Here is a 26,993-nt window from a genome sequence, read left to right as displayed (position 1 = left end):
CCCCAGTAGCAGTAATGTTTGGCCATGTATTGATGTCAGAGAAACATCATCAATAGCATTAGTTGCTGGTAGAAGGGCCCTTCGTGAAGAAGATACAAGCCAGGGATTTGGATCCTCTCCAAGGCAATTGGTCGGATCCTTTTGATCAGTATTTGTGGACCGTTAAATTTTTATTCAACGGCTACAATTATTATAATTTTTAGAATGTCTCATATTTGTAACCGTTAGATAAAAATTTAACGGTCCACGAACACTAATCAGAATGATTCCGATCATTTACCTCGGAGAGGATCCAAATCCACAAGCCATATATGGGGCTGTTTGCAAGGACCCATGTCCATCTTTTAATTATCGATGATTTGATACTTTTCTCTGCCCCATTTGCCCCGAGTCCCACTTGGCAGATACGTTGGGATTTGGGCGAAAACCATGGCCATCTTTACTAATTTTTTAACCTTTTTAATTTTAATTTTTCACTTTCAGCAGGGTCCTTAATAATTTGTGTGACAATTTTCAAAGGAATAATACTTGATTACTTAAAAATGAGTAAGAATTCATACTTAAATATTTTTAATGTTTTAATCATAGAGCTTTGTGCTTGTGATCAAAATCGTTCATATTATGAATCACACTGTAAAGATCATCTTTGCAAAAAAATTTAAAAAAAAAAGAAGAAAAAAACTAAGATCGTTTAGTCAATCTATTGTAGCAAATACATAGACAATGTGTAATGCTTTTACCAATACCGTTCGTTTGTTTTTAAACAGTTTGATGATTAAACGATCTTAGTTTTAATTATTTTTTGCAGAGTTGGTTTTTATAGGGTGATTTATAATATGAACGGTTCTGATTATAAAACATGAGGTTCTATAAATTGTCAACAAATAATTTTGAAATTTTTTGAGTAGGAGTCCCTACTCATTTTTAAGTAGCCAAATATTGTTATTTTCAAAGTGCCATTTGTAAAGCCAAACAGTAGTTTCTTCCTTTCAGAATGCTAACTTTTTTTTTTTTTTTTTTTTTTGGAACAGCAAGGCAAATAAGCCAAAGACCAAGAAAGCCTACAGAGAGGCAAACACAGAGCAGGAAAACAAGTAGTGGACGGGGATACAATAGAGACGTCGCCACCAAGTGGAGACGTCACCCCAAACACCACTAAAAGGAGTCAATGAGGACACGGGAGCCCATCATTGTTCAAGACAAAGACCAACGAAGATGGAGGCCTCTCGACCCAGACAAACTCACTCATCTTAAGAAAACCAACCGACGCCAGCTCATGCGCCGCACCATTTGCTGATCGAGGAACCCATGACCAGCGACAGAACTGGAAAGCCTTCCCAAGCTGCCTGACCCGAGCCAACACAGGGAAATACTCCCAACTGCCCATCTCAAGAGAATCAGAAAGACAATTAACAGCATCAAGAGAATCAGATTCAATAATCAGAGCATGGATACCCAAAGCTGCACCCAATTCACAGCTATGAAGCAAAGCAAGAGCCTCAGCTGCAGCAGCTGAGGGAGCAGAAATAGGGTACCTTGCAGCGGCAACAAACCTCCCCTCCGCAGCCCGAATAACCACCCCAGCAAAACCCATCTTAGAGACCTTAGACCAACTGGCATCAACATTTATCTTGATGAGAGGAGAGGAAGGAGCACACCACCGTGAAATCTGGTCCACCCCACCAGATCCCCCCGACCTGGACACACCCAAAATGACGTTCGCAGCCAAAAAAGAGCCCACAGCCGTAGAAATAGCAAACAACACTTTAGAAGGAGAAATGGGCACCTTATTAAACACAAAGTCACATCGAGTCTTCCAAATGAACCGACAGGTATAGGCAATATAAGTCCGCAACCATTTAGCATGGGAAGAAGACGCAAAGGAAGAAGACCAAACTCCCGTTAACCAATCCACCCAAGAATGAATAGCAGCACGATCAATTTTGTAAGTCAGGGCACCTCCAAACCAAATGGGCTCAACCCACGGACAGGTAAAAAACAGGTGCTCAATAGTCTCATCATGGCAAAGACAAATAGGACATGTAGAGGAAACAGAGGACCTTCTGCGAAACAGAGCCTCACAAGTAGGAAGGCAATTGTGCAAAGTGAGCCATAGAAAATGGCGCAATTTCGGGGGCACCTCAAGCTTCCAGATAGCCTTTCGAAATGCTAACTTTTGCAAGCAAAAATCCTTTTGTTGTAGCCGTCTTGTTACTCTTGTTCATTCCAAACAAAACATCTTCTACTTTTTTTAATCTTTTGCTAGATTTTGTGTTTGATCCGTCAAGTTGGTCAATAAATTGGTAATGATGACCTACCTAGATAATTAATTAAGAATACTTATACTTTTATTTATGTAGTTTACACATTTTTGTGATTATTATCATGATATTATAATGTAGAAGTAGAACCATCTTGATTCTATACATAAAATGAATCATTTTTCATTACTTGAAAATTATAGTGTGACACATATACAGATGTCGTAATTCTAAATTTATTACATACTCATAGATTGTCACATCCCGGCCCGGGGCGGATCACTTCCCGGGCCCGTTCCACCACCGTAGCACGATATTATCCGCTTTGGGCTTACCATTCCCTCACAGTTTTGTTTTTGGGAACTCACGAGCAACTTCCCAGTGGGTCACCCATCATGGGAGTGCTCTGGCCTTCTTCTCGCTTAACTTTGGAGTTCCTATGGAACCCGAAGCCAGTGAGCTCCCAAAAGGCCTCATGCTAGGTAGGGATGGGAATATACATTTAAGAATCACTCCGCTGGGCGATGTGAGATGTTACATAGATCATCCTTGCAAAAATTCAATTTAATCCGAAACAATTTGTCTATTTAATTATTACGATGAAATTTCATTGTCTCTTATAGAATAATGTGTTGGTCAATTTATTTGAACTCAATTAAATGTCTCACATATTTCCAAATTGGCTAATATTTTGTAAGAATGATCTACGAGGTCCAACTTAAAAAATAAACGATTTGAATTGTTGAAGTTCGTTGTGATATAATTCCCACAACTAATTCTTATTTAAAAAATAAAAATAAAGATTCATTTTCTTAAAGGCCTCCGTCAAACCAATATATGAAGGAGACATGATCTTAAACCCTCATGCCATCAAACCTCAAGTGGGCCAAATAAGCCATAGGGAGTCAACTTAGAGCTGGTTTGATATTGCTGTGCTTTGAAAAAAAGCTGCTGCGAGAATAAGCGGCTGTGAAATAAATCAGTAGAGTGTTTGATAAACTTTTTTGTAAAAGTGCTTTTGGAAAAAAAAGCAGTCTAATAGTGGGTCTTTTCATTAAAGAAGCATTGTAGCTCCGTGTGCTTTGAAAAAAAGCCAGTTTTCCAAAGCTGCAAATAGCAGCTTTAGCTTTTTCCTTTGATTTCAGCTTATTCTCACTAGGGGTGGGTTCAAAAAACCGAAAACCGAACCGAACCGAGGCCGAAAAAAACCGAACTGAAACTGTCAAACCGAACCGAACCGAATCTGACCGGTTCGGTTTCGGTTTTTGAGGTTCGAAAACTGAACCGAACCGAACCGAACCGATATATATATATTTAATTTTTTTTTCAATATTATAAATAGTTTAGGCATACAATCATAACAAAACAGAACTTGTTGCCAAGTTGGTTTAAGCGAAATTTTTCACACTGGTGGCAATGGGTTCGAACCCTCATGCCTTTAGGATTTATGAGATTGTTTTTTAATTTTGTTGAGAAATCAACAAAATCCTTTAACCCTAACTTTTTTATTTTTCATTCCCCTCTTCTCTCTCTTGTTCCCTGCCTCCAGACTCCCTCCATGAACCCTAACCCAGTAACCCTCTCGCGCCGCCTGAGCTTCCTGTCTCTCTCGCTCGGTCTTCAATCGCTCTGTCTCTCTCAATCTCTCAGGCAACCCGCGACAGCGCGACCCTTATCACTCTCAATCTCTCACACCTCGCCCTCTCCATCAGTCTCTCATCTCGCCGTTTCGAGTCTTGATAGCAAAAGGTTAGCCTCCTCTCTCTCTCTCGGTCTTCAACTTCAATCACTCTCTGTCTCTCTCAAACTCTCTGTCTCTCTCGGTCTTGAATCTCAGGACGCACGACGGGGCGACCCATCTCACTCTCAATCTCTCACACCTCGCCCTCGTCGTCAGTCCTTCATCTCGCCGTGAGCTTCTTCTTGCCGTTTCGAGTCTCGACTGCAAAAGGTTAGTCTCGCCGTGAGCTTCTTCTTGTTCGTTCGCAGACGGAAGCTCTCTACTCCAAACTCTACGAAAAGTACACAAAAATCAAGGTGTTCTGTGTTCTTTCCCACTTCTTTACAATTTTTTTTGCTCATTCATTTTTTTTTGCTTAATCAGTTAATTGTATGTTAAATTTGCTCAGGGGAGAAATTTGAGGTTAGGGAAATAGAAAGTAATTGTCTTTTTTTGTACTTCTGAATTTTTTTTGCTCATTCATTTTTAATTGCATGCTAAATTTGAGTTGGGAACTTTTGCTTACTTGTTACCCAATTGGATTTTTTTGAGCTACTTTTGCAGTTTCTTTCTTCGTCTTAATTTGGGAACAATTTGATCATGTTTGACTTATCATTTTGTTTTTGGGGTAATCTGTCAAGCTGGTAATATATGTGGAAGCTCGGCTATTGGAGGAAATCAGCAGCTTTATGGTTTGGCAAGGTGTAGTGACGATAGATAGCCTACTTTTATGTATAATTTGAAAGAGGATGGAGATAAGTATATTTCTCTGGGAATCAGAGCTTCCATGATATGTGATTACCTGTTATCTTTGAATTTCTCTGCCGACTCTTGTATTTCCTTAAGTGAAACTATGGCCCTGCAAATTTGACATGTTGTTGAAGGTTGTAAATCATATGTTGTTCTTTTAGTGGTAAAAATCTTGTTAAACATGTATTTTCATTTAGGTTATGGACTCTTGGACTTGCTAAGTCATGATGGAAAAGACCAAAGATTCATTGGTAACGTGTTCTGAAAAGTAGCATAGGCATTGCAATTCTCTGAGTAGCGTTTTATTATGGATAACGTTTTTGGTGCTGAAGGAAGATTTCCATCAAACCTAGCATCAATAGAGCATATTGTTTCTTGACTACATTATGTATGAGTATTAGAGTTTAAATTGTAAACGGATCTGGACAATATATGAAGTTGGTATTGATTTCTCAGAGAACAAATAGAATTGAACATCCAGGCTTGTTCTTGTTGACATGATTTATATAAGATATACTTATATCACTTTAGAGAAAACTGGTTATATGCATCTGTATTGTCTCAAATTAATTTTAGGCTTCCCTTCAAAGCGTTCTTTTTGTCCATCCATCTGGGTGGTGTTCAATTTTAGATTATCCTTTGAATACTAGACGTCCAGATAATGGCTTTGTGGTCCTTCAAATAAATTACTGATAGTGTTCATGCAGTTGATGGTGAAACAGGTATGGTAATTAAACGACTTCATGTTTAGGAATGATAGACTTGTACTTTGTATTTTAAAGATGTGTGCATTTTTCATATAAATTTTGTTCATTGTGTTAGAATGCTTATGTTATAATTGTGTTGGAGATGTTAAAATTTTAGATTTCAATTTTGTTTTCAATTTTCCCAAAAAAAAAAAAAAAAAAAAAAAAAAACCGAAAAAAACCGAAACCGAACCGGAAAAAACCGAAACCGAAAAAAACCGAACCGAAAAAAAACCGAAAAAAAAATGGCCCGAACCGAACCGAACCGAAATTTCGGTTCGGTTTCGGTTTTGGCAAAAAACCGAACCGTTTTGAACCGAACCCAGCCCTAATTCTCACAGCAGCTTCCAAAATAAGCCATTTTTTTTTCAGTTTACCAAACACCTAAAACCCTCACAGTTTTTTTTCATGGGTGCTTTTTTTTTAAGCACCTCACTCCCAAACTAGATCTTAGTTTTAGGGTCTGCTACCGTCAAATGAAACTTATCATAAAATAAATAGGGTCATTTAATCAAGATGATTACTGAAATTGAAAATCAATCAATGTAGTTCTTGAAAATAGCTGTTGCAAATCAATATAGTCATTTTGTCACAATTTTGTTAAAAATTCTATTAAGTGCTAATGTGATGTGGCATATAAATATGTCCCATAAATTTAATTAAATATTATTATGTGAATAAAAAATATTTAAATAATAAAAACAAAATTTATTTTTTTATAATTAAAATCTAAAAAAATAAAAGAAGAAGGAATCATTGAACACTGTTCATCGGCAGCAGGTCTGCTGTTCCTAAGTTTTATGTCTCCTTCTACCTCTGCTTCTTCATTAGCGACACAGTACTGGCTCGTCGAATTCAATGCAATCCGTTCCGTTGCAATTGCTCGGCCAGAAAGAAGAAAAATTAGGGTTGAGAATGGGGATGATCGCATAAAGGATGAGAAATTAAACCTCATCAAGGCACTCAATTTGCCTAAAAAGGCAGCAGGATTGGTTCGGAGTGAACACCCATCAATCAAAGTGTTTGGCGGTGGAAGTTGGAGGCGAGGCGGGTTGCGATTCGGTAAACAAAGGAGAGAATGAGAGAGAGACCTGAAATAAGGACAACTGGGTTTGTTGAGGCTGCTTTGAAGCTCTCCATTTTTTTTACTGATTGGGTGGTGAGTCTTCCTATTTTTTTTTTTTAGTTATAAAAATAAAAATTGTTTTTTATTTAAATATTTTTAGTTCACATCTGATATTTAATTAAAGGGCAAAAGACTGTTTACTACCCTCATGTTTCATAGTTTTCAACATTTAGTACATCAATTTTTTTTCGTCCCAGAGTCATACCTAAAGTGTAAATTTTGGGACAGTTTTATACATCCGTTAGTCAAATTGTTAATTCTCCCATTAAGTGATGACGTGGCGCCCATGTGGACAATGATTGGGCGCCACGTGTTATTAAAAATATTAAATTATTATTGTTATTAAATTAAATTTATTATAAAAAAAAAAAAAACCCTGTCGTCTTCCTCACCCCAACCCCCGTCCCTTCTCTCTCCCTTTTCTTCTCTGCACCTACCCAACCCCCAACCTCTGCACCTTCCCCCACCCCCTATATTCCCCCACTGCACATCCAAATCAAGTAAATTAACCCGTCTTCCACCTCCCTTCCTTCTTCCCTCTGCAACACCCTCTTCGGCTCCCCCTTTTCTCTCCCCCATTTTTATCCCCCCTTTCTCCACAACCACCACCTCCTCCACCATTCCTCTCCTAACCCCACCCCTTCTTCCTCCTCATTATCCTGCACCCCAACCCAACCCCACCCCTTGTCCCTTTTCCCCGATCCCCCTCATTCATCCCTCTTCACCACTCTCTCCCAAGCACCCTCCCTCTTCACCTTTCTCTCCCAAACACAGTCGATTGGAGGGTCCATCATCGAGTTTGGATCCGAGCTTTTCCATGTCCAGTAGGTGCCGAAGATGTCATCCTCAAAGCCGCCCAGCTCCTCGAAGCTGCAGGACGGGCTTCGAACGGGTTCTAGAGTAGATCGTCGGGATCAGAAAATGGACCTCAGATTGGGTTTGACGGTGGTAGGAGCCTCGGAACGGGGCGCTCGGAGTTGCGTCTGGCAACGGCTGCACCATGCGTCCTGAGAGCTGGAGCTCGGATCCGGTTTCGGGTTGGCTGGATCTTGTATTTTGTTAAGTCCAGTTTCGGGGTGGGGGAAGGTGCAGAGGTTTGGGGTTGGGTAGGTGCAGAGAAGAGAAAGGTATTTTGCTGAAAAGAGAAGGGTATTTTGTCGAGTCTAGTTTCGGGGTGGGGGAAGGTGCAGAGGTTGGGGGTTGGAGCGAGAAGGGAGGGGGGGTCGGGGTGGGGAAGACGACAGGTTTTTATTTTATTTTAATTTTTTTATAATAATAATAATAATAATTTAATATTTTTAATGACACGTGGCGCCTAGTCATTGTCCACATGAGCGCCACGTCATCACTTAATGGGAGAATTAACAGTTTGACTAACGGATGTATGAAATTGTCCCAAAATTTACATTTAGGTATGACTTTGGGACGAAAAAAAATTGATGTACTAAATGTTGAAAACCATGAAACATGAGAGTAGTAAACAATCTTTTGCCCTTAATTAAATTTGGGTTGTGCTATCCACACACCCCAAATTACTTCTCACACACCCCTTGTTAATTTCTGTCTGTTGATCTTCTTTAATCCATCTGATCCGACGGCCGAAAATTAGAAGGGTGTGTGAGAAGTAAAATGAGGTGTGTGGATAACACACCCTTAAATTTATGGGATCCATGTATATGTCACATCATCACATAATATAATTTTTGATGGAATTATGACGAAATAATTATATTGATTTGCGACACTTAATTTTAGGGATCATTTTGACGGAGTGGCCCAGTGAGTTAATTTGAAGAACCATTTGTGCTAAAAATCCAAATAAATATGATAAACGAAGGGCAATGGCAGGTAACAGGTTACAACATTTTCCTATTGACTTTAGGTGTATTTTTGCCCACTATTCTCAAGTGGTGATAATTCTTAGCAACTTACTTACTAGTTACTACTATTAGATAAATTTAAATGTCGAGATCTATGTAAATCAAATGTCCCCAATTTCTCAAGAGAAAGCCTTGAAATTGGACTGTCCAACAGAAACCCAAGATCTTAAAGTTGTAAATTATAAAACCCCACATGAAAATTAATTAAACCAACATTTAATTTGCTAAACCGATTGTCGTGGCAGCATATGAGCTTAAAGCCTGGGGATTCTCATTGATTCAAATATATGCAATTACAAGTTTGACTTTTTTACAATTAGAAGAGATTAATGGGATTTGAGACCATCACATTTTGATAGCAGATGACTTGGTCATGGTGGAAGTAGATGAGGAAGTTGGGAGATGGAGGGCTACATCGATGAAGAATACAGAGGAGAGGGTTAAGAGTGGTGGGACCCTTTTTAATTGGTTACCTTCTCAAAAAGATCGACTCTGGATCTTTGTGTCGAGACTCTGCGGACCGAGATATTTTCACCGTTCAAAAGATAGAGAGATACAGACAGTTCAAGTTTTTTTAGTTTTTATGAATTGAGTCAGTGAGATGAGCTAATAGGAACTGTATGATTAAAGTTGAGTGGTCTAAATCTCTTGATCGGTGAGGTTGAGACAAAGAAATCTGGAGTGGGTTTTAATTCGGTTACCTCCTACCATTTTTTAACTTCCAATTTTAATTTAAAAAAAATAAACAGTAGTATCTAATCTACATAACACTAACTAGTTTTTAGGGTAGTATGACTGCCTCTTTTCACTGAAGTTCAATTGCTCGACAAATTTAAAATATTGTCTTGCAAAATAAAAAAACTTTAGTTTTATGCATTGATATGTCTATATCTCTAATTACTCTCTTATAATCAAATAGTTTAGCGTTTAATATCCTCGACTGTGAATCAAGTATTTCATATAATTAGAGAAAGATTTTACACATGACAAATGCATAAGGGTAATTTTATTTGAACCCATATAACCTCTCTTTACACGCAATTTATTATATACACCCATCTTATTTTTAATCAAACTATTAATATCTCTTTAAACCCTAATTTACTATCTAGACTACCCTCACAAATCTAATTCAATATGTAAATTTAGTTTTCTCTTCTCACATTCTCTCCTCCAACAAGCCCGTCGTCTTCCCTTTTAATTCTTCATGATTTAATAGAAATCGAAATTAATAAGAATTGATGAGAATTAATTTATCGTTTAGGTTTACAGGAGAATGACATAAAGCCACCCTTTATGCTATTACCATGTTGGAAAAGCTTGATCTTCTGAGGCTAAGTAAAGGAGTGCGTGATTACCATGTTGGAAAAGCTTGATAACACCATTTTTGGTCACTTTCTGATGCTTTTATGAGCAATTTGGTTATGGAACGGGAAGATTGAGCAGTCCAACTTGACTTGTGAGTCATTATAGCTATTAGACTAGTTAGTTTCTCGTAGGTTTTAACTCCTACTGCCGTAGGACCAACGAATATCTGTAGAAGTCGTGGAAATGCAACCGAAGTTAGCTGTTTAAATCTGGTGCTGCTGCGATAAGGCTACGAGATTGATTCATCCATAATGAAGCCATCCACTTCACATTTTTTGCCAACCACAACCAGCTCTTAGTTGAAATGAGTTCATTCGTTTATATATAGAACGAACTAGGGCATGTTAAAACTACTTATTTGCCCCACTAGGCTTCAAAGGTGGAAGAGGGTTCATTCGTTTATATAAATCAATTCGTACCTTAGTTGGAGGATCCAAAACTCCAGGTCACCATCCATTCGCAGAAAAGAACTTGCTCTTGTCTTACCGTTTTAGCCAAATAGAACGTTAGAAAAGAATTGCATGATGGTAAATGTTTAATTACTGAGTGTGTGTTTATTGATCAATTTTAGTTTTATTATTAGTTTTCATTTTGTACATTATGCTAATGATACAATAGAGTAAAAAAGACAATTCACATTTAAAATTTAAATAGGATGTAGAAAGAGGTTACACGAGTTTAATCAAATCGGATCACACAGCCTTCTTTCTAGGGGCTTTTTGATATAAGTGCCTGAATTTTCAACTCTATAGACTAAACATTTTTTGGTTTTAGAGATTTAATTAAACATTTTTCCTACAAATTTGGAGTCTCATCTATCATAAATATCCTTTATTTTTACCAAAATTACAGATCTTACCACTGCCTAAATTCTTCACGTCAGGGAAAAAAATTGCAGAGATATTGAAACAAATTCCTACAATCTAGCTCCTTTGATTCCCTCTAAAGATAATTATAGAAAAAAAAAATGATTATATACAATTTATTAAGGAATAAAATACCCTGCCGTTTGATTTATTTATTTATTTTCCTTTCAATGAAGAAATAAAATATCATTTAAGATATTTGTAGTAATCCATATATAATTTTTTGTAGTAATTCATATAAGAAAATAACATCGAGAATAATACAAACGTACCAATAAAAAATAAATGCATGAAAACAAACCTACTAAAACCGGAAATAAATGTACTAGTAAACAACGTTGAACAACAAAAGTAAATGTACCAATCAACGATATGTATAATGTTAATCGTACTCATATGATACTAAATGGTACAATCCATAATGTATACAAAAACAATCGTAACAAAATCGTGAAAAAAAACCTATCAATCAACGAGAACAAAACTAAATGTACTGGAAGCTAAAACTAAACGTACCAAAAGCTAAAACTAAACGTACCAATCAACGATATGTACACCCAAAAATTAAAAATAAACGTACCAATCAATACAAAACGAATATATGATAACCAACAATAAATATACCATTATCACTAATCAACAATATGTACAAATTCAAACGTATACAAAATAATTATCTAACAAAAAATATACTAAATAATAAACAAACAAAAAAATCTAAGCGTCCATCATTTCAATTTTAGGATAAAAAAATGTTTTGAACGAAAACAAAAATTAAAAGAGATAATCGGATAAATATGTTGAGCAAAAAAACCAGAATTATCTCCTAAAAAAGAGTCCACAACTCCTAAAATACATGAATAAAAAAATGGCCGGATAAAAAAAATAGAAATACTGATGTGGCCTACTAAAGCACGTTGATCAAAATTCTAAAAGGCATGGATGTTTAATAAAAGAAATTTAAATTTTAAGCGTTTAAATCTAATTAACCCTTCTTTTTTATGGAGCACAAGGGCCGAAGGCCCATCTAAAAAGCACAGAAACTTCGACCCAAAAACAAAAAAAATTGCAGAGAGAACGCCACCCGAATGCTGAAAAATAAGAGGGAGGGAAGACAAATGAGTGAGTTGAGTTCCCCTCCACAAAACCCAAAAAAGGCAGGAGATTATGAATTATCCAATCCCTCCTCCATCACAAAACCAAACCTCACCTTTTTAACAGCCCCTATCAGAAAACCACCGAAAAAAAAACCATGATCGTTAACCTCTCAGCTTCTCTACCCTCCTCTTCTTCGTTCTCTCTCATCAAGTTGTCCAATTCCAAATCCTCCATCTCAGGTTTTCCATCAAAACCCAAAACCCACCTTCCAAAACCTCCGTCTTCTTCCATTTGCTACTCTTTCTCTTCTCCAGACGTCGGTTTTCAGTGCAAGGATCGATTTTTCATCGAAAATGGCAGGTACCCACGTGGGAAAAGGTTCAAGTTTAGGACTTGTGCGATTCCTGGGTTCGACCATGGCAACTTTGAGAGTGCTCAGTCGGTTTTGGAGGCGGCTTCTGTGCTAACGGCCATAATTGTTGTTCACGAGAGTGGTCACTTCCTTGCTGCTTATCTCCAAGGCATCCATGTAAGTAAATTTGCAGTTGGTTTTGGTCCAATTTTAGCTAAATTCAATGCAAACAATGTGGAGTATTCTCTTAGAGCTTTTCCCTTAGGTGGTTTTGTGGGGTTTCCAGATAATGATCCAGATAGTGACATTCCAGTTGATGATAAGAATCTGCTTAAAAACAGGCCAATATTGGATAGAATAATTGTGGTTTCAGCTGGTGTGGTTGCCAATATTATTTTTGCCTATCTTATAATCTTTACTCAAGTGTTGTCTGTTGGTTTGCCTGTACAAGAGGCCTATCCTGGGGTGCTTGTGCCCGAGGTTCGCCCCTTCTCCGCTGCTTCCCGAGATGGGTTGCTTGCCGGCGATGTGATCCTTAAGGTTAACGGAAATGAATTGCCAAGAGGAGGTCCTAATGGTGTGTCAGAGATTGTTGATGTGATTAAGCAGAATCCCAAAAGAAATGTGGTTCTTAAGGTTGCGAGGGGACAGCAGGATTTTGAAATTGGGATCACCCCGGATGAGAATTATGATGGAACAGGCAAAATCGGAGTGCAACTATCGCCAAATGTGAAGTTTACGAAAGTTAAACCCAAAAGTGTTTCAGAAGCTTTTAATTATACTGGGAGAGAATTTTGGGGCTTGTCATTTAATGTTTTAGATAGTTTAAAGCAGACTGTTCTTAACTTCTCGCAGACAGCTAGCAAGGTTTCAGGTCCAGTTGCAATCATAGCTGTAGGGGCAGAAGTTGCAAGGTCGAATATTGATGGACTCTATCAGTTCGCAGCCTTGCTTAATCTCAACCTTGCAGTAATCAACCTTCTTCCGTTACCTGCTTTAGACGGTGGTACCTTGGCTTTCATCCTCATAGAGGCTGCCAGGGGTGGGAGAAAGCTCCCTCTAGAAGTAGAGCAGGGGATTATGTCATCAGGGATAACTCTTGTTATTTTCCTAGGATTGTTCCTTATCGTTAAGGACACGCTTAACCTCGATTTTATCAAGGACATGTTGTAATTGCTTACAAAATCTTAGAAGTTTGAATGAAACTTGGGTTTCGGGAAAGCCCTGTGGCACTGGCATTAAATCATCTGATGTGTGAAGAAGGAAACAAACCAAGAACTTTGGGGATGCTTGACATATATGGTTACTTTGATTCCACAATGTGTAGGAGGTACTTCTGGCATCTTCTCTTTTCAAGTTGTTTCACAAAATGTGGTTCTTTATGGTCCTGTAAATAATAGTTTTTTTTTTTAATAAATCCCGTTGGCAACTTTGTCTAACATTTTTGTTTTGACTCATGATAGTCCATGAATATAACTGTTAATACTCAAGTTCTGTGGCAAATATTTGGTAATTGAGGTTGTGCTTATCCGAAAATGTGTGTAATACAGAGGAGTCATCACTGGTGTTTGATTGCTGCAATACATAAAAAAAAAAAGGTCATGAATCTTACGAACACGCTCTTTGTGTACGAAATGAAACACCCTGAAGTAATGAGTCCGGCTTTGTTAGATTTGACGGATTCAAGACCTCTATTGGGACTTAGCTTTGTCAAAAGCAAGTAGAGTCATAGCATTTTTACCAGGTGTGGTTTGCACTTCTGTTGTATTGGGTTGGAATTTAAACACAAGTGGCAGCAACTTGAATTCACGATGCAGAAGGAGGTTTCTCGTCTTCCGGAGAATCAATGTAGTAAGGTTTTCTGTTTCCAGCACAATGAGTCGAAAGAATTGCGGAATTATCTTGGAATAGAGATTTAGTACAGACCAATAGATACTTTCAGACTTTATGTTGGAGTTAGCTATGCTGAGTTGGTCTTTGAAAGTCAATTTTCCTTATTTGAATGCAAAAGGCACCAATTAATTTCAGGATCATATGATGTACTCTGGTACCACTTTGGTCTTCAGATCACTCCTTGAGTCGTATCTAAGTTGAAAAACTTCCATCTCGTGGGTTGTATCATGCCACCCTGCTCTATCTAATAAGAGAGAGAGAGAGGGGGTGGCATACATACGTTTCATAGAATTTACATTTCGTATCTGGGTCATAGTTTTAAAGGCTTCTAGATACCTTTTCACAGAGCTTTCTGGCGCATTTTGATGTGGGACTATAAAGTATTGTTGAGATTAGGCTAAAGTTGTTAGGAATCCAATACAAATATTAGAAGGAGGGATTTAGAACATTCTAGAGCATTGCATTTGAGAGAATTTTCAAATGACTCCATGATATGTCTCATTTTGTTTGGGGCTTTTATAGTGCATGTGTAGCTAGCTTGTAGTGCTTGGGTGGTTTCATTGATAATGTTATAGGGATTTGGATCTCATCTAGATCTAAATTGCGGGGATCATAGGGATTCTCACATTCTAACCGTTTATCGTAAATTGTGCAGTCAGAAATTATTTTAAATTATTTTATTTAAAATTAAACACAAATAGTATCTAGCGAAAATTAGCCGCACGATGTACGATGAATAGCTAAAATGTGAGGATCCCTAGGATCCCCACGAAGAGAATCCAAAGAGGATCCTCATCCATGTTATAGTAGTGGTTTTCAACTATTATATTTAAAGTTCCTTGGTACTATTAAAAGATATAGTTTATATTTGACTTTGTTCTTGATAAGCCTGAAAGTCATTTTTGGGCCACAATCTTTTTTACTCCATTGTTGTCTCGTGATTGGAATGTTCAAATTCAACCTAGTATACAAATTTTTTTTTTCAAAATCCAATGTATATTTTGTTATATTCAAATAAAAAAAAATCTACATAAGTCATAAGGTTTGAAGTTAGATTGGGTCCTTGTAGTTGTAGGCTTGTTTAATTTAAATTTGATTTCACATCCTTTCTCGTATGTTTAATTTAATTTTGTACAAAGTAATAAGGAAAAAAAGAATTGGATTTGCAACTTATGCAATGTCTACAAGAAAAGAATACTGGTATTTCATGAAATTTTATACAAAGTATTTTATGGGACTCATTGCATGTTAAATTTGTAACTTATGCATTGCATGTTGCCTATAGCATTCAACAATACTCATTGCATGTTGTTCACTAAAATGCTTGTTAATAATTATTGTGGACGTTGTCTTCACTTGATTGGAAAATATGTATCAACAAGTTTGTAAAGTATAGTAAAATTCAAACTTAAATATTATATAAGAGTCATTAAAAATATCATATAAACTAGACAAATCTTCGACATCTAACATGCATTAAAAATATTAGTTGTATAAATATGACATTGATACGATGTTTGACGTAACTAGTGATAATTACATATATAAATTTGATTGAGTAACAATTATAAATGTAACTAAGTAACAATTACAAGTGAAATTAAGCAATAATTACAATAGCCTAAATCATGGATCTACAAATTTTGAACTTCAAAACTAAGATAAATAATTTCATTGTTTACTAGTGTGATCAAATTTCACCTAATACTTACAAATTTTAGGGAAAAGAAATTTCTTATAAATTGGACTCACAACTCATTTACAAATTTCTAGAACAATCAGCATTCCATTTAGATTCTTCCATCACAACTTCAAGCAAAACAATTCATTTTAGTAATCAGCATTTCATTTAAATAATAAATTCATTTTGGTCAATTCTGATATCATTTACTAAAATGAATATAGTTTTAATCAATTAATTTTAATTCATTTTAAATAAACAAAACAATTCATTTTAGTAGTAATAAATTAATATGGTCATAGATGAATTGATTCATAAAAAAACATCATATTTTATTCTTGGTTGATATAGTTTCATACTGCCACTTAAAACTACAGTTTAATGATACTCTTCTTTATTTGTAAGTGAGGTTTTAGGTTCGATTCTCGCCAATGATGAATTTGAACCATATTATTGTTAGTCTAATGTGAGATTTAGCCCACCCCTCCTAATATAAATAATATCGTTTGTTAAATTTTTTTTTTTCATACCAAACAAAGCCCATAGCTAAATATAACAAAATACGATTATACTTCTATAACTTTGAGGATGAAATTCAAGGGACAAATAATTGTGACTGACTCAGTTGAGTTTCTCTCAACATTGTTTACTTATATTCCAAATAAGTACTGAACTTTGCAGAAACAATATTTCCTAAAAACGCTAAGTTCAAGTATAATTAATACAGTCAAAATGCATATAAGTTTTCAAGGAAAGGCATTAAATTTTTATTGAAAAAAAATTCAGATCCTTGATGGAAATAAAGGGAGTGAATATAAAGTAATAAAAAAGATATAAAATAAAAAAGGCTAAATAGTCAAAATGGTTCCTAAGATTTGTATGAAATCCCGTTCCCGGATTTCACTGTTATAATTTACGTATTTGTATTATTGAGATTTTATATTATTTCTCGAGAATTTATTTTAAATTGTTTGGATTTAGATTTTAATTAAACTAGTTATGAAGAGTGAAGTTTGAAAAATAATTATTTAAAATTCGTTGACCTTTTGAGGTCACAAGTAACGTTTTCGAATAGGTCTTGAAGTCACGAGCGCATAGGCGAAAGCCGTTTGTGAGTCCGAGTTATAACGGTATAGTTACAGACGTTTGAAGTTGTGAACTATAGATTGTGGGAATTATTTAATTCCCACATGTGGGTTAAAAGTTAAGTGAGTTTAAAAAGTGGAAGGTTTCTGAAAAAAAGGGGAAGAAGGAGGGGTCTGATTTTTTGACCCGTTTTGGGACGTTTTCGACCCATTAAAACCACAAACTTGACCCTATTGTATCTCCTTCATCCGATCTCCGTTTTGGGTGATCATGGTGTCCATGGAAAGCTTTTGATGAGCCATACAACTCTGTAATGTTAGATTTTCCATTTTCTTATCCATTTTTCCAGAGGCAGCAAAGTCCCGTGGGTTTTCCGAGAGTTTTGTCATTTTTTCCGGCGATTCCGGCAACCATTTCCCTCAAGTGAGGTATGAAACTTCATGTAGTCTTCATAATCTTCGAGTTGGTATGCTTGGTTTGTGCTTTCGTATTCGTTTTAGAGTTGGATGTTTAGAACCCTAGAAACCCGGTTTTCCCGAAGAATTTGGATGATTTCCGGTTAGAATTTGTTGTTGGTCTAGTTGTGAATAATGTCTCCCTTGTTGAGCTCTAGTTACCACGTGAATTTGAGCCTCTTGGGTTAAGGTTGAAAAATTGGGTTTTCAAACCCTTCACCATGGCTACCATTGCATGTGGTGGTGTGTGGGATCGTCCACGAGTATTGTCTAAGTACCAAATACCTTCTAGTGACCCTGTGAACCTATGTCTAGCTTGGTTTCCCGAAATTCAATTGTTGGTGTGATGTGGAGAAATGTGAATGACTAATATGTGATATTGGTGATTACTTTGTTTTCATAACTACTATCCTGTGTGGATATGAGATGGTTTTATAATTATGTTTCCTATAAAATTGGTAATTTTTATAGTTAGCCATTGATGTAGTTTTATGGTGTGATTTGATGTGCATATTGGAAATATGGTTTGTATTGTATGATTGGATTGATGTGATGAAATGCGAGGGCTAGTAGTGGACCATTAACCCATTGTTATGGGGTTTGTTACTTCGAAACATGTTTCAACCCTCGTGTCATTATTTCATTCTTGTTTCATTGAGTCTTTGTACCTTGGGTAACTTGATCCATGTCTTGTTTCATTGATTGGTGTTACACATTTTACTCCGCGATTCCGTTGAGTGATGGTCCGAAATCCCTTCTGCTCCGCGATTCCGTTGAGAGATGGTCTGGGATCGTGTTCACCTTGGGGTTGCTGAATTTGGATTGAGATAGCGTTAGAGATGTAGACTTCGGCCGAACTGTGTCACTCTAACCCTACTTTTCATTGTGTTGTATGAGATTATGATTGTGAGCTATTGTGATTTGTTTCAGACGAACCATTGGATGTCTGGGTGACTCATTCGGAGTTACAAAGGTTTGGTATTGATTCCTTATGAATGATTTATATTCAAGAGATGTAAACTGTGATTAATGGTTGACTTTATCATTATTATCATATCCTTGTATTATTGTCACTCACCCGAGCTTTGCAGCTTATCTAAATTCTTGATGTCGATGCACCATTCCCATGGTGTAGGCACTGATTGTATAGATGTCAGTTCTGAAAAGATTACAAGAGGTCGCTTGGTATTTTGGTTGGATTCTGTTGAGTGGTCTGGAATCCCTACGCTTGCTCATTTCCATAAAGGTAGTCCGACCTTAGAGTCGAGTGAATATGAATTGTTCACAGTAGACATTGTGTATAAATTAGACTTATCATGTTAGTACTTGGAATCCAGATGGGGAATTATGTAGGGATCCTTTATTAAAATTTGTGAATTGATATGGGACCTTATTGATTGAATAACATAGTAATTATAGATATCATGCATCTTTGATTTTTAGGATTGATTAAGTAGAATGATTGCGGAATGATGTGGGATATGATTGTTATTATTATGATTAGTCTCGTTGCTCAAAGTGGCTTGAGAATAATATTGTGCTTTGTTGGTTCTTGGATACGTTACATGTGATATGGATATTAACTTATTTTTCTTTTACTAATATCGTATGTGAATATGTCTTGGTCTTATAAATGGGATTTGTATTGAAATGTGATTTTATATATTAGACATAGACTATTTTGTTAAACATGACTTGGCTTGTGTACTGATGACGGTTGGGATATATTTGAGTTTAATTATCTTTTAGTACTATGATTGATGTGTATGATTATTTTTATGATAAGGTTATCCTAGAATCCTATTAGAAGTATGTTGTAGCACCTATATGCTTGTGTGACGTATTAGTGATGGCCTTGAGAAGTTGATGGTGTAGATGACTATGTTGGAACTCATAGGGGTTGAGATGTGGATAAGTTGTGTGTTGAAGTTATTGCACCATGTAGCAGAGGTATATGGATGGTCCTGCTTGGTATATCCACGATGGGGGACCTTACGTATTCAGGGGTGATCATGCTTGGTATATCCGCATTGGGTGATCACCGCTTGCACGATTATGTTGAAACATAATGATGTATATGATGGATGAAATAGAAAGCTTGATTATCATGTGGATTATTATGTAGCTTGAATTGAATAATTCATGCTTGTCAAGTCCAAGTGTTTGATTGAGGAATGTTATGCCTTTTTGGCTTGAATGAATCGTGTTATATGTCGAGTTATAGAGAAGTTGAACTACGAATGGCTTGATCCCTGTTGAGGGTACGTAGGCAGTCTAACGAAGATGTTAGATGCAGCCATAAAGTATACGAAAAATTATTGTGCATCTGGATCTTGAATTATACTTTGTATATTTTCAGGAGGCGGGGTATGTTAGATATACGGGCATTTGGTGACGTCACGTGTCGATCCTGGATGTATGTCGAGATTGGGGCGTGACAATTTGCATAACTTATCACTTTGGTTCCTAACATTTCAAATCGATAAAAGTGGTCCTTGAGATTGTCCACCATCCATCATTTTGGTCATTCCGTTAAAAACTCCGTTACGTGTCCTAGAGCTATTGGCCGGAAGTTTGGACAATTTTCAAAACTTTGTAATTCAACCGTTTCTTAATCAAATGCGACCCATAATATATCAAAATGAAGATAGAAAAGTGTAGAATAAGATTATACCTATTTGGAAGCCCAATAGCTGCCGGAGATAGCCGGTAAATAGCCTCAAAGTTGACTTGTCCGAAGGAAAACTGGAAAACTCGCCGGAAACTGGGTAAACTTTAAATGTTCATAACTTCTTCAATACTCAACTAAATCAAGTGATTCAAAAACTAAAATCATACTTCTCGATGAGACTAAGAGAATGGTATCTTTTTAAATGGATAAATCGCCATGATTTGGCTGGAAAACGGCTTGAAATTGGCTAACTCGAGACCAAGATAGCAACTTTCAAGCCGTTTTCTAGAAAAAAACATGGCGAGTTAGCCATCAAAAAGGTACCATTCTCTTTGTCTCATTGAGAAGTATGATTTTTGTTTTTGAATCACTTGATTTCGTTGAGTATTGAAGAAGTTATGAGTATTTAAAGTTTACCCAATTTCCGGCGAGTTTTCCAGTTTCCCTCGGACCAGTCAACTTTGAGGCTATTTTCCGGCCATCTCCGGCATACATTGGGATTCTAAATAGGTATAATCTTATTCTACACTTTCTATCTTCATTTTTATTTATTATGGGTCGAATTTGGTTAAGAAACGATTGAGTTACGAAGCTTTAAAAATTGCCCAAACTTCTGGCCAAGAGCTCCAGGACACTTAACAGAGTTTTTAACGGAAGGACCAAAATGATGGATGGTGGACAATCTCAGGGACCACTTTTATTGATTTGAAATGTTAAGGACCAAAGTGATGAGTTATGCAAATCTCAGGGACCATTTTGGCTATTTAGCCAATAAAAAAAAGAACGCAACGTTCATTTTGATAGAAATACAAAATTTCCCCTGGGGTGCCCAAGTAGCAAGAAAGGAGGGTGAAAATGACTAGATTTAGTTTCAGTGTGTAACTGCTACTTAGTACTACGGTTTAGTGATGTTCTTATTCATTTGTAAGTAAGAGGTCTTAGGTTCGATTATTGCCAAGACGAATTTGAACCACATTATTGCTAGTCCATTGTGAGGCTTAGTCTACTCCCCCGTCTGTTAGTGTAGATAATATCGTTTGTTAAAAAAAAAGTTTCAGTGCATAAATAAAATTTCGCTTTTAAGCATATTTGTTCGCAAACATATGATGATAGACTCTTAAGATATGATGCGAGTCAAGTAAGTACTACCTAATTAACTTTGATTGATAAAGAAAACTATTTGTATCATATTGTAAAAAGTCATAGACTCACTTAGCAAATAAAACTTAAGCAAGCACTATAAGCTAATTGGTGGTGAACTTTCATATTTTCTCTCTATGTAATTTATGTAACCGAGTCAGAAAAAGAGAATTGGTGATAACTTTGTTTTTGTTCTCGTTCTTTTTCTTTCAAATAAAAATGCTGAAATATATTTAAATATAGAAAGAGAAATTCTCAAGGAATAAATTTAAAACATCGAGGCAAATCCTTTTCTTGGTAAGTTTGATGAGATTTTTTTATTTATATAATAACATACTACAAGAACTAATAATACACTAGTCTACAGCGAACGTAACCCTAATAATAACTTTTAGTACTGATTGGATAAGAATGCTCAGAAAAGTCGTCCATCTTTTAATTCCATGTGTCGCTTTAATCTTAGAAGGGTGAGAGATTCTTTTGTAATTAACTCTCAATGGGCCCCACATAAACTCTAAACTTTTGAGAGGTCCGACGAGCAATGCGATTTGTAAATGTGGTCAAATTAGTTTAGTATATATGGTATACTTCAAATGTATTTCTTAAAATGTATCTTTGAAGTTTGACCGCGGAAGAAAAACAGGTGAAATGAACATGAATTGAATTTACAATGCTTGGGTTATTTTGATATATAGAAAGAAAAAAAAAAAAAAAAAAAGGGAAGGGCAAATGTCCAAAATGGTGTTCTAGAGTGAAAGAGGGGAAGAGTGTTGTAATAGCAACGAAGGGTGGACATAAAAAACGCGTCCATGGACGTAGCACTTAGCATGCAACCCGGACCGAAATGGAAGCTCATACCTCTAAATAAATCCCCCCTCTTTCACACACACTCACCATCCCCACCAAAGCCCCAAACTTCAGAGACCCTCCTTTCTCCTATCATCCTCTCCCTTTCTCTCTCTCTCAATCTCTCTCTAGCTCTCTCGCCTTTTTCTCTCTAATCTGAAATCCATGTCTGAAACGAAAACATAGCTAGAATAGAGACAAGATCTTAGCTCTAGCTTCTTGTATCTGTCTTTCTCTCTTTAAATTCCGATTCTCTCCCCTATTCTTTCTTGCATTTCTGGGAGAGGAGAGAGAAGATCAACCCTTCCAAACCTTCATATCCCTCTCTCTCTTTCTCTCTATCCCAATTTAAAGTAACATTTTCAAGCATCCCATAAATAAAGAAATCACATTGAACAAAACCAAACTCAAAGAATTAAGAAAGAAACATAGGTGGCCGATAACTTCACATATAACTAATAGAGAGCTAGGTAGGTGTAGGCGTAAAAGCCTTCATGATAATCAACAACAGCGGAGTTATGGACAGAGTTCATGAGACGGCGGTAGGAGCTCAGAGAGGCGGCTCCCACCACCACCACCACCACCACCATCACCAGCGGGGCCTCAAGAAGGGGCCCTGGACGGGAGCAGAGGACGCGATTTTGGTAGAGTACGTGAAGAAGCACGGAGAGGGAAACTGGAACGCGGTGCAGAAGAATTCAGGGCTTGCTAGATGCGGTAAGAGCTGCAGGCTCAGATGGGCAAACCATCTGAGGCCTAATCTCAAGAAAGGTTCGCTCTCGCCTGAGGAGGAGAGACTCATCATCGAGCTTCACGCTAAGTTCGGCAACAAATGGGCTCGCATGGCTTCTCAGGTTAATTTTGTTGTTCATTCATTTGTTTTTGGTTTTCTTGGTTTTTTATTTTTTATTTTTTATTTTTATATTTTATATTTTTTTTGCTCTCCATGGAATAAATTTTTTTCTTTCTTTTTTCTTGTCCCTTGGACTATACCTTTTTGTGTGATTTTTTGTTTTCATTTTTGATCCTGATTGTGCCCCGAGTTGCTTTCATTCCCTCTTTTTTGGTCTTCTTCGACTATCTGTCTAAAATATACAGAAACCTAGTGGAGGATTCGCTTCCTTATTCTAATTGTTATCAAGTTATAAAATTCTAAATTTCTGAGTAAGTCAGAGACGATCAGAGTTTGCAACTCATTTTTGTAACAATATTTTGTGTTGTACAAATCTTAGTTTCTGAGTTTTTCTAGCTCAAATCCTTTTTTTTTTATTAATAATGAATCCGTTGTTCTTGTTTATGACAAAAATTTAATGTGTTCTTATTATATATATGGTGCTGATCTCATTTTTTGACAAGATTCCCCATCTCTCTTAATTTTCTTTTGGACCCACCTATTTGATAATCTTCTTTTTTTAATTTTCAATTTGTTTGACTTTCTCTTTCTCAGAAACTCATGTTCGTCTGTTACTTTTTTTTTTGCATATGATCTATCATCAGTTACCCGGCAGGACTGACAATGAAATAAAGAATTACTGGAATACTAGAATGAAGCGTCGCCAGAGAGCCGGTTTACCAGTTTACCCTCATGACCTTCAACAAGAAGCAGCGGCTGCAGCCTTCCACCACCAACACCAACTTAGACATTCTTCTTCGTCTCCTGCTTCTTCATTCTCATCACTCTTCTCTTCCTCTCACCCTCGGAAACCTAACAGTTTCTGTCCCTCGCAGCTTTCTCTTTACGACCACATCACAAGTACTTTCTCCTCCACATCAGACCACCAAAACCCTAATAACAATTACTTTCTTCAAAACCACCACCACAATTCTTCTTCTCTTTACTCCAATCCCATGACTCAATTCCATGGAAATGGTGGCTTTGCTATGCCTTTGTCCCCCGTTTCTCCATTCGGGTCTTCAGCTCTCTTCAACCAGAGCAACATTCCAAACCAAACCCTAATAGGTCAGTACAATTCTCATGGAGGGTTTGGTGGTTACAATAATCTTAGTCTGAGCTCCATGATCATGGGGCCTCCTACTTATGACCCAACCCCTTTGGTTCAAGGGTCCAATCCAAAGCTCCCTTCCAACCAAACACCGCTGAGTATTAATGGCGGCAGCGAGGGTCAGATGGGGGGCTCAGGCTATACCGCTAATGAAGATCACTATGAAATTGCACCAGTGCCGTCCCAAGGGAATAGTGGCCTTTTGGATGATGTTTTGGTGGAGGCTCAGAATATATCGAATAAGAAAGCAAAGAGTGGCGACAGCTGTTCGTCAGGGTGGTCCGGTCAAGAGAAAGGTCTTATGGTGGAAGAGGAGGAGGAGGAAGAGTCTGCTGAGGAGGAAGCCGAAGACACCGTGCAGGTCGAATCAACTTTGAAGAATAGCGGCGAGAATAGTGCTGAAAATCAGAGGGGTGGCAGCTCCTCTCTGTCATCAATTGGTAAATACTAAAACTTTTGCATGTCTTTTGTGTTTTAGTGTAATTAATAATTTAGAAAACTTCATTTTAATCCCTAAAAAAGATGAGTTTTAGATTATAACCATATGTAAGATTAAAATCCAATTTTAGTCCCTAGCACATTTAATCATATCATTTATTAGTTGTATTTTGATGTTTTATTTTATCTTTTTATTTTTAGTTTAATGTATTAATTACATTTAAATTTAATTTTTATTTCATTCATCATAATATATTTTAATGTCTACATTTAGGTAACTAAATTTTTTATAATATATATTCCGATAACAATTTTGTATTGTCTTCATTTAGGTACATTAATACATTTGAATATTTTGGTATATCTATCGGTACAAACATGTAGTTACATTGATTCAATATAAGGCATTTCGTTACGTACACTTTGATACACACATTTGAGTATTGACTTTTAGGTACATTAATTCAATTATTATTTCGGTAACTACATTTAGATACATACATTTTGGTATTGATATTTAGGTACATACATTTTCGGTATTGACATTTAGGTTCGTACATTTTGGTACATACATTTTGGTATTGACATTTAGGTACATTATAATATATTTCGGTACAATCATGTAGGTACAAATATTTTGGTACAAAAAAGTCAATTTTATATATTTTGGCACAATCATTTCTGTACACTTATGTATCTATATATTTTTGTATCACAATTTTTTTTTAATATTTTCTCATTTACGTTCATTTCTAATTAAAAAATTAAATATGTGCATATTAATAAAATTAAAATTTAATATGAGAGATTAAATAAAAATACACATTAAATAAGAAAAATTGAATATAAATTTTGATAAAAGTACACTCAAGGGATTAAATTGAATATTTAATCTAGCATCAGGTTTTTTTTAAATTTTAATCTTTTGCAAGGACTAATGTTCAAAAACCCCTTAATAATTTAACAGTGTTATCAAAATTGTTCACCAAATTGAATAGAATAGTACGCATGTTATGGTAATTTAACACTGTTATCAAATTTGTTCACCAAATTGAATAGAATACTATGCATGTTATGGTAATTTTATCTTGTTAGTCTAATGTAATGCTTATGTTGCAAACATTGAATTTGTACAATCCATTTATAAACCGACTTAATCAATACTTTAAATCAATATACGATATGACAATATAAGCATTTTATGTTGTTAGACAATCTAGTGGGTTCAAATTTTAACTGAAATACTAACTGTTTGGAGAACAAAATTTAGTAAAAAAATTTGACGAATGTACGTAGCAAGTCAATAGTTTTTGTATCATTTGATACCAATATATAATATACTATCTAAACTTGTGGTTTGTTGCACAGGCATGATACAAAATGAGGATCCATTAGAGGAGATGGATGATGACTTGTTGAGCCTGCTAAACTTTCCCTCCACAATGCCTGCAGTGTCTGAGTCATGGTACGCGCAGGGATGCATGTCTAACCGGGCATCGATGTCAGGCGTGAGTACTAGTGAGTGAGTCTAGAGATAGCAAAATGCACCGTTGACGCCATCGGTCAAGACCAGCACTGCGGCAGCATCTGAAGTTAAGCGCTCGCTAGGATCTTTATCCTGGAACGACATGGACGACATATGCTAGAATTGAAAGCTCCATGTTGAGAACATCTGCTTCAACAGACTAGAGATAGTGAGAATGTCCATATGAGTACTGATGAGGACTAGAGCTTAGTGTGCATATGGTTAATATGCTAGAGAGTTTTACTAGCTAGTGAATCCGTCTCGCAGGGATTTATCTTTTTAGCTCGCTAGAGTTTTCATAATTAGGGCTAGTTATTCTAGCAGTAAGGAAGACGAAAATTGTCTTAGGGTTAATGAACCTTCTCTTCTATTTTAGTTCAGCGTTTATGTTGAAGTCTAGTAATTAAACTCAAAAACATAAAAAAAATGTTGCTTATGTTATGCGTGTGTTGTATATATCATCAGTGTTTAACTTAATTGGAGTTTTAGTTGGCTTTAATGGCACCAGCTCTTCATGAGATAGAACCATTTTATGGATTCTTGTTAATTTTATTTTGTGTTATGTTTTTCTTTCATAATTATCGGGTGTTTTTCAATGAATTTCTTAATTTCCATAATATGAGAAAATGCTAGCTGTTTGGATTAAACGAACCCAGTGGAGAAGTTGTATACATCAAAATAGGAACTCAACCAACCCAACTTGTACTCTAAAAAGAAGCTTTTGAGTTTTAAGTTTCTGCGGCCCTCACATTTTTCTGACGCTTTTTCATCTATTTGGGGCGTTTTCTTATCTACACATAAATCTAACTTTTATCCTAGTTTTCGGACACACGCAATGCCAAAATTGAAGGCTTGTAATGTAGTAAATCCAAACTCCAAGTGACAATTAGACAACTTTATCACGAACATCACAGAAAATTTGCCAAATTATAAACATAGAGGTGTGCTTTGTAGCCATTGGGCGCCAAGTCATCCTTTGATCTCAAGTTGGGAAAAGGATTCTCTCCTGAGCATATGCTCAGGATCCTGCTGAGCAGGACACGAGGATCGTTGGATGAAAATCCAACAGTTACAATTATTATAACTTT

General features: G+C 36.3%; 2 protein-coding genes across 2 annotated transcripts; both read left to right on the top strand.

The window, feature by feature from the left end:
• The first annotated feature begins 11,799 nt into the window (after window positions 1-11,799).
• LOC126583346 (probable membrane metalloprotease ARASP2, chloroplastic) lies at window positions 11,800-13,657 on the top strand. Its single transcript, XM_050247697.1, has one exon. It carries the CDS (start codon window positions 11,970-11,972, stop codon window positions 13,338-13,340), a length of 1,371 nt encoding a protein of 456 aa, XP_050103654.1. The 5' UTR covers window positions 11,800-11,969; the 3' UTR covers window positions 13,341-13,657.
• An 8,325-nt stretch (window positions 13,658-21,982) lies between these two features.
• On the top strand, window positions 21,983-26,404 carry LOC126583345 (transcription factor MYB101-like). Its single transcript, XM_050247696.1, has 3 exons — window positions 21,983-22,793; window positions 23,437-24,382; window positions 25,749-26,404. Exons 1-3 carry the CDS (start codon window positions 22,434-22,436, stop codon window positions 25,904-25,906), a joined length of 1,464 nt encoding a protein of 487 aa, XP_050103653.1. The 5' UTR covers window positions 21,983-22,433; the 3' UTR covers window positions 25,907-26,404.
• Window positions 26,405-26,993: the final 589 nt, after the last annotated feature.

The sequence above is a fragment of the Malus sylvestris genome, chromosome 9 (genome assembly GCF_916048215.2).
Source record: "Malus sylvestris chromosome 9, drMalSylv7.2, whole genome shotgun sequence".
Classification (NCBI taxonomy): domain Eukaryota; kingdom Viridiplantae; phylum Streptophyta; class Magnoliopsida; order Rosales; family Rosaceae; genus Malus; species Malus sylvestris.
Note: the sequence above shows the minus strand (reverse complement) of the source record. Positions and strands in the feature narration are given on the sequence as shown.

Excerpts from the sequence above, each read along its gene's own strand:
- LOC126583346 (XM_050247697.1), top strand. The coding sequence starts at position 11,970 with ATGATCGTTAACCTCTCAGCTTCTCTACCCTCCTCTTCTTCGTTCTCT.
- LOC126583345 (XM_050247696.1), top strand. The coding sequence starts at position 22,434 with ATGATAATCAACAACAGCGGAGTTATGGACAGAGTTCATGAGACGGCG. Across the intron at positions 22,794-23,436 it reads GGGCTCGCATGGCTTCTCAG|TTACCCGGCAGGACTGACAA; the intron begins GTTAATTTTGTT and ends ATCTATCATCAG. Across the intron at positions 24,383-25,748 it reads CTCCTCTCTGTCATCAATTG|GCATGATACAAAATGAGGAT; the intron begins GTAAATACTAAA and ends TTTGTTGCACAG.